Genomic DNA, 7,691 nt, shown 5'->3' with positions numbered 1-7,691 from the left:
ATCATCTAAAGGGAATTTGCTAGATAATAAACCTAACATAGACTAATCATGTGTTGACTCATAAGAAAACTATATTATAATTACTTGAGATAAATAATAAACACTAATTACTTCTTAACAAATTTATTGACTCCAAAGACTATGGCCTTGACACATAATGAAAAATAATCCATAACAATGGTCTTAAATTGTTATCTTTTGACAAAAAATACAATAACAATCACATAGTGTTATCAAAAACTCATTGGAATGATTAATGATGACAAAAATTTTTTGACCATCACCAAAAATAACTAGGTCACTTCCTAATGTAACTTATTCATTGTCTATGTGCCACTCATCCCCTTCTCTTGATTTAACTTCTATAGGCACAAATAGTTACACCTTTGTTCGAGTTTATCGGCCTAGCTTAATTGTTTTATTGTGTTGTTTCTGGCTATGCCAGTAAACTCTTAACATACTCATAACCCTCGTATTTTTATCTTGGGTCTTGATTCATACTTCTTACATCACGTCAAATTCTACCAAGCACAGAGATTTTGCAACAACCTAATATCATTGAAGGTTTTTATGTTTTGGGTGAAGAATAACAAGATCCCCCAGGGAACCAAAATGTGCAGTCGATGATTGTGGTGAGGTACGGATTTGAGGGTTTTTTTCTTTTACTGTGTCACCTACACATGTAATAGAAATTCGAGTTTTTGGTTTCATTACATAATTTTCTTCAGAATTGCTAGGGTCAAATTTGTATTTATCTTCCCCTTTTCTGTTAACCGTGTCTACTCATGTTTACTATTTCAACTGTCTTCTCTCAGTGGTTGGGCATTTTCCACACATTTCATGGGTTTATACAATTTTATTTCTATCATTAAATATTTTCTTTAATCATTGTTGTTTTAATAACTTGGATTGACCCTAGTGCTCACCTTTGCGCTTTTTTCTTTGCAAGAAAGTGACTACGAGAGGTGTACTTGAAAGTACACACCTTCTTCTATGGTCTTTCAATCATAAACATGTAAGGTTTTAGTGTACACCTTTGTTTTATTTTGTTCTTATTTTATATCCTAAATTCATTCTATAGAATTAGAGATTTAATTATGAAATGTAATGTCAAGAATTTTTTTAAGGTCCATACAACCCTTTACAATAGTCTCCTTCATGTTCAGCTAAGAGGATGTCGTCACCATTACAGAGTCTTTATGGATTCCTAGTTGGTACTCCTATCTTCTTTGAGGCTCAAAACACTACAACACACCTTGACCTTCCTAAGCGGTGATGTAAGAGTACACATACCTGTGGTGGATTCCTTTTATAAGCAATATACATATAAGAACTTAATAGGTTATCAAATTGTTGGTATTTTGTCACTCTTTCGCTAATGTTTACTAGTCCATCATATTTATCCTTGCTCCTTATGTTGTTTCTAAGCTCAATCGAGGCCCTTCCTCATGACCCTGGGTGTAACCTTTTTTTTTGTGTTATCTAGCATGGTTCTCATGAAATGAGACTTATGTAATCAGGAATAAGAACAATTCGCTCCTTTAGTATTTTCTAGCAACCATGAATTGTATTAATGAACTATATTATGTTTATAGCTTGCTTCAGAAAGTTTTGAAATGTAATTCTATCATCTAAAGACTTAACAACATATTTGTGTATTTTTATGAGGTAAATTAGGTTACCATATCCGTATTTATAGCACTGTGAGCTATATTGGTAAACTTACAACTCCAATTTTTTTTCACATTGAATTTATTTTCCTTATTGAGTTGTTACTTTAGTATTTGTATTAGCATATTTATATTTTATATTGGATATTCATATCAATGCAATTTTATTATGTCTTATTTATTTCCTCCATAAAGTTTCTTAATGTTTCAATACCGCTTCTCTTTCCATTTATGTAAAGGTAAGTGAAATGCTCATTCTGTGTCTATAACAGTGAATGAACTATTTTTTCCCATTGTTGTTCTTAGATACTATTCGTTGATTCACCTCCTATTGGAAATATTTGTCTGTATTATTCTTTTTCCTTTAAACAAGTTGTCAGGAGCCATACTGAAACACAAGCAACATCTTAATCTGAGAAGTAACTAGTAAGTTATTAAAAATAAACCTAACTATTATCTACAAGGTTCACTGTGTTTCATTTCTAGCCTGAAACTTGGTCACGAGAGCTTAACACTATAACACAATAAGTGTCCATGATCTTCTAATTTTTGGCGCTCTATTAGCAACATGAATCCAGACTTTATACTAGATAATTCCACTAATTAGTTTATGCTTAATTCTTTTCAGTTCCTTAATTATCCCCAATCGCGTTCACTTTCTTCATCAACAACTATCAAATAATTACCTTTCAAACTTATAATAATAATCGCTTAAGCATATAATTTATAGGTAACATAATTTAAATTCTATAGATATAAAATACTCTGCTTAATGCACTAAATATGTCCCTAGTTCCTCTCTTTTTCTACATTAGCATACATAAACAAAACAATTCTAATATCAACATTAAATACACTTGAACCCACTCATTATAGCTATGTGCATTATAGTAGGAGGGCTCTAATTCATATAACTAAATTTTAATATAGTAATGTACATGCTTTTAAGAACAACAATAAAGTCAGCCTCTAAGTTGAATTAGATTTCAATACACAAAATCACATTTCATATTACCAAATACCTGCATCTCTAGGATAATTCAAATTTTGTAGAACTAAGTTTATCATACTTATAATTTTGAAACACAGTATCTACACAAGACTACTTCTCATAAGAGAATAAAATAATAACTAATACCAATAGATTCACCAATAGGGGTACTTGGAAATTTCACACCTTTTTCCACCTAACATAGAACTTTGTTCCTCTAGTTGACCCCCAAATTGAGAAGTTCATGGCAGGGTATGAACCCCCTCCATTGATCCCTTCAATAGGTATTTAATACCTTTCTTTCATGATTAATTTTCTTCAATGATTTCCCGCTTTAGTGGTCCTTTTTATTCACTTTCCTATGCTTTTTCATAAAATCCCACCTTTCTCTACCATGGCTCTTTATGCTTATCCAAGCCTAGCATATTTCCTTAGCTAAGCGATTTAATGGACTTTCTATCCTATACATTAAAACTTATCTATAATATTTTCTAGAATCATTATCGTGAAAGAATTATGATTTATCCTAATCTCATTTAGCAATGAAATTTTTGTTTTTCTTTCTTTGGCAAGAATCTCATATTCAAGTGTTTCATTCTCAAATACTTCAATTCCTTTTATTTTTTTATTAAATATTTATTTATTTACATAAAACTTTCAATGTGCTTCATCAGTGTGAACAAAGGGACCACATTACAACAACATATGGATATTACATAAATGGTCTTTTTGTTTCTCTTATGTTCTCATTAATTTTATTGCAATGTTAATTATTTTTGTTAAGCAAATAACATTTTAAACTTTATGGGCCGATAAAGTTTTGTGGCTAAAAGATGATATTTATTTTAATTTTTATTTAGTATATTATTTTTAATATTTTATATTCATAGTGTAGGTATGTTAATTTTGGATCTACATAGTTGCGAGAGGAATGAAATCTTTTGAAATGCAAAAAGTATAAAATTTCAAAAGAAGTTTATAAGTGGAGAGTTGTAATTCTATGTGATCAATAGATCAAGTGTTAAACATGTATCGTTATATATGTGCATGTGTGTGTGTGTTCAGGTGTGCTAATCATCGAAAGAGTATGCCATCTCTTTCATCTTGAGTAAGAGGATAATAAAATATTTTATTTGTAACTATTTCTCATTTGTTTGATATAAAATATCTCTTTACCACTATCTTATTCCAAAATTATCTCATTTCAAGTTTCGTGTGGGCACACAATGAGGTCACAAATTTCATCTTGTGAGTTTTGAGATGTTTAACCTATCTTTTAATCATGGCGGTTGCGGCCTTAAAGAAACTGCCTCTTTCAACTTGGGATTGCTTCTAAAACAAAATTTGAAATCACTTAGAAGTGATGGCCTTTTGAATCGAATCATCATGGCTAAATATCTCGATAGTAGGGATCTCATTCATAGCATAGTCTCCTTCACACTAAGCATTGGTTGTTTGGGAATCTCAGATTGGTCGTTGCTTGAGGATCTATCTTGGAGATATGCTTAGAATTTCTCTCATACATGATTAGTATGCATTTATTAACTCCTCCTCTCATTACATTTGTGCACAATCACAAAAATTTTGTGATTAAAGATATTTCAAATGCTTATCTATCCTATCATTCATTCGCTCATTGGAAAGATGCCACTGAGTTAGAGATTTTAGATCGCATGTTTCTCAAATGGAAATTATATATTCCCAACCTCAAACACTCGATTGTCCTCACTCCAAAAGAAGACAAATTTATTTGGTTTGGTGGCTCACACGAGGGATATTTGGTTTGGTGGCTCACACGAGGGAAAGGTAATTGTTCATGAGGCATATCGGATAATCACTGAGCCCACTAGACATATTTTGCTTTTCTCTTTTCTTGCTAAGTCCTCTAAATGGAATTTTTCTCTTAAACTCAAGTGTTTTTGGTGGTTGGTAGTACAAAACCATATTCTGAGAATGAGGGCTCACGAAGATGCATCCTTTGCCTTCACTCTTGAGAGGACATCTATCAACTCTTTGTCCATTGTAGCTTTGCAACATAAGTCTAGACATGTGTTCTACACTTGATAAACTCTCCACAGAAACATTGTGGCTGGCCTTCGTAGGTGGACAATGGATCATCATACCCATAAGACAAATTGGTTTTCTTTATTATTTGGGGAATTTGACCATCTAAGAATGATCTTACCTTTGAGAAAGTTATGTGTGATATATGAAGGACAAGTTGTAGAATGAGAATCATATATGGAGGACCACTTCAATTGTAATTCAGACCTTAAGTAAAGGATCAACTTTCAGTTTGTTGACTCTCGCATTTTGCAAAGGACTAGTCACAGTGTGATCTAACATATCGATTCTTGTCATGATTTTTGATACATTGTGTTTTATTTAGACATTTTGCCACCATTTTCGAATTGTTGTATGTTGCACCTATGCATTTCACACGGTTCATCGTAACTACAATCTAAATTTTTGTATGGCCGTAAGTTTCAATTTTATAGAGGACTTGTTATGGTGTATGGATATAAGTTTTAAATGGGGCGACAGTGAGAAAACCCATTCTCTAGAATATGTACATTATCTAGCAAATTAATTGAAAACGTTTTTTGTGTTTTGAAATAAATACTCCAACCAACCACTTAATTTTTTAATAATTCTGGAAAGATAGAAATAAGACGCATATCAGCCCATTACTTTTATTAAATAACTTGTCACATCCTTTTTAATTATTTTTCATATCTTCACTCACACGGTGGTGTTATGAGGATGTACATGTGAGCGACTCGAGGGCGGATCATGGGGTGGTCGTCGTGGGCAGTTCCTATTTCCACCTCCATAGCAAAGTTAATGCTATGGAGGTACACCTTCTAACAGCGGTAGCACAAGTTTTGGATGCATGTTTTGGACCCATATGCCATCCATGCATGATACCATGACCTATTTACACGCGTTTTCTGGCATCTCCGTCACTCCAACTCAGGGACGCTCCACGGTTCAGCGTAATCAATGCAAGTAATCACGGCATTAATGTTATTCAAATAACCAGGCCATTTGAATTCGAATTCAAATTTGAATTCAAGCGCCCAAAATTCAGCGCTCATCCATATTTCAGCGACCACATTCGAATTCCTTCCGGAAAAAATGCATAGCTGTATTTCCCGCGGTCATTTCAAATATTTTCAAAAAGGCCGGCCCGCTCTTTTGCATATTGATTCCCTGTTCATTGTTGTTTTGTCAATGAAGTTGCAGACGATAGAATATCATGACCTCGCCTTTCAAATTCGGTCTGCACTTGGAGTACTCATCTGTTTTCTTTATAAGTTTTATGTTGCGGCAAATTCTTCAATGGTATGTAGACAACAGGCGTCGTAGAGATTATCTGAACTTTTCTTGATTTTCCGATTGCAGGGCTGATGCGATGCGGGAAGAGCTGCAGGCTCCGATGGATAAACTACTTGCGTCCAGATCTTAAGCGTGGAAACTTCTCAGAAGAAGAAGATGAGTTCATCATCAAACTCCACTCAATTATCGGCAACAAGTGTGCAATTTCGTCGCCTCTTTTGCTTCAATCAATTCTCTTACTTATCAGAACTGATAATTATATTAAACCCCGATCTGCTATGGACCGAGAGGTTTCCTGACGTGCCAATCCCAATCCTTAGCGGAACTTTTAATTGTCGACTGAACTGATATCAATTCGTCTGTCAATCTGCGCAGGTGGTCTGTTATTGCAGCAAGATTGCCCGGGCGGACGGACAACGAGATCAAGAATTACTGGAATTCGCACATCAAGAGAAAACTGCTGAGCAGGGGAATCGATCCCCGGTCCCATCGGCTTCTCTGCCCTCCCAGCAACACTACCTCTCTGTCTCGGCCTGCTCCTGACCGCGAATTTCCCGTAATCCAGAACCTTAGAACGCCGGAGATAACGGACTTCTTCGAGCACAACCGATCGGAAAGCTCGCCTATCGTTCCGGCAGCACCGGATGCGGAAGAGGATCCCGACCTCAATCTGAATTTGTGTATCAGTTTGCCGTCTAATTCGTCCCCCGCCGCAAACACAGCTCAGAGCGTCCGTAAAACTGTGGATTCAAATCTTAATTCTGGCAGCAGCGAAGTCTGTTATCCCGTAGGACTGCAAATAAATTATGGGAAGTACTGCGACAGCGGATACTGTGAACAGAATGCGAGCTGTTTCTCTCAATTTAGGCTTGTCTTATAAGACAAGAGCGGGAAAACGATGGATTCCTTATTAATAGGACTCAAATCCCACTGTTGAAGATCCATATGATAGTAGGCGCAACAGAATGGAATTACAGGCATACCAACTGTGGCGGCTTATAATTTGCGCTCAACGTAAAAACAAATAGACAGGGACACAGATGGGTAGTTATCTGAGCGTTGCAGCGACCTGCAAAAAGTGTTTAGGAGTTGACAGAATCCACTTCACATGTATGCTTATCACCATGCAGTGGATACTGACCTGACCTGCTGCAATGTGTTGTTCTCGACTTTGTAATTAAGGTGTCATTTGCTAATTGCATAATATGATCACTGCTTATTTAAAACTTTATCATTGGTACTTTAGTGTTTGTTTTTATCTGAAAACTTCCTTAAGAGATTTGTAAGTCGTATGTAAATTTGTTGTTTTCTTTATTTAAAAACTTCATTAAATCATTCCAGAGTTTTTAGTTCATTGTCTCTTTCACATACATGAAATTGTTTGATCTGATATGTTCAAATCCTGTATGAGTAATGTTTGGAATACAAAATCATAACAAAATAATCTATTATTGGTTAATATAAATTTGTTTTAGTTTTAGATTTTATTAGTGTATATATATATATAAAAGTTATAGACTGATTTAAATTAATTTTAATTTTAAATTAAGTAAATATCAAAAAGTTTTAAAATAATAAAGTTGTAAATTTTTAATGAATAATTTATCATGGAGGAACTTATTATAATTAGAATAATCTTAAATCTCTAGTAAATTGGTGAGAGGGGAGCCAAGTGGCACGAATATAATTTT

At 34.3% G+C, this 7,691-nt stretch overlaps 1 protein-coding gene across 1 annotated transcript; it reads left to right on the top strand.

Moving 5' to 3' along the window:
- The first annotated feature begins 5,631 nt into the window (after positions 1-5,631).
- LOC149176597 (MYB-like transcription factor 4) lies at positions 5,632-7,229 on the top strand. Its single transcript, XM_089423146.1, has 3 exons — positions 5,632-5,942; positions 6,067-6,196; positions 6,376-7,229. Exons 1-3 carry the CDS (start codon positions 5,921-5,923, stop codon positions 6,878-6,880), a joined length of 657 nt encoding a protein of 218 aa, XP_089279272.1. The 5' UTR covers positions 5,632-5,920; the 3' UTR covers positions 6,881-7,229.
- The last annotated feature ends 462 nt before the right edge of the window (positions 7,230-7,691 follow it).

Source organism: Pinus tabuliformis, chromosome 4_1, assembly GCF_031772625.1.
Source record: "Pinus tabuliformis cultivar Carrire ecotype Pingquan chromosome 4_1, CPIR1, whole genome shotgun sequence".
Taxonomy (NCBI): domain Eukaryota; kingdom Viridiplantae; phylum Streptophyta; class Pinopsida; order Pinales; family Pinaceae; genus Pinus; species Pinus tabuliformis.
Note: the sequence above shows the minus strand (reverse complement) of the source record. Positions and strands in the feature narration are given on the sequence as shown.

What these genes read in the sequence shown, in the direction of transcription:
- LOC149176597 (XM_089423146.1), top strand. Translation starts at nt 5,921, where the DNA reads ATGACCTCGCCTTTCAAATTCG. An exon ending in GACCTCGCCTTTCAAATTCG is followed by an intron (nt 5,943 to 6,066) that starts GTCTGCACTTGG and finishes TTCCGATTGCAG; the next exon opens with GGCTGATGCGATGCGGGAAG. An exon ending in CACTCAATTATCGGCAACAA is followed by an intron (nt 6,197 to 6,375) that starts GTGTGCAATTTC and finishes CAATCTGCGCAG; the next exon opens with GTGGTCTGTTATTGCAGCAA.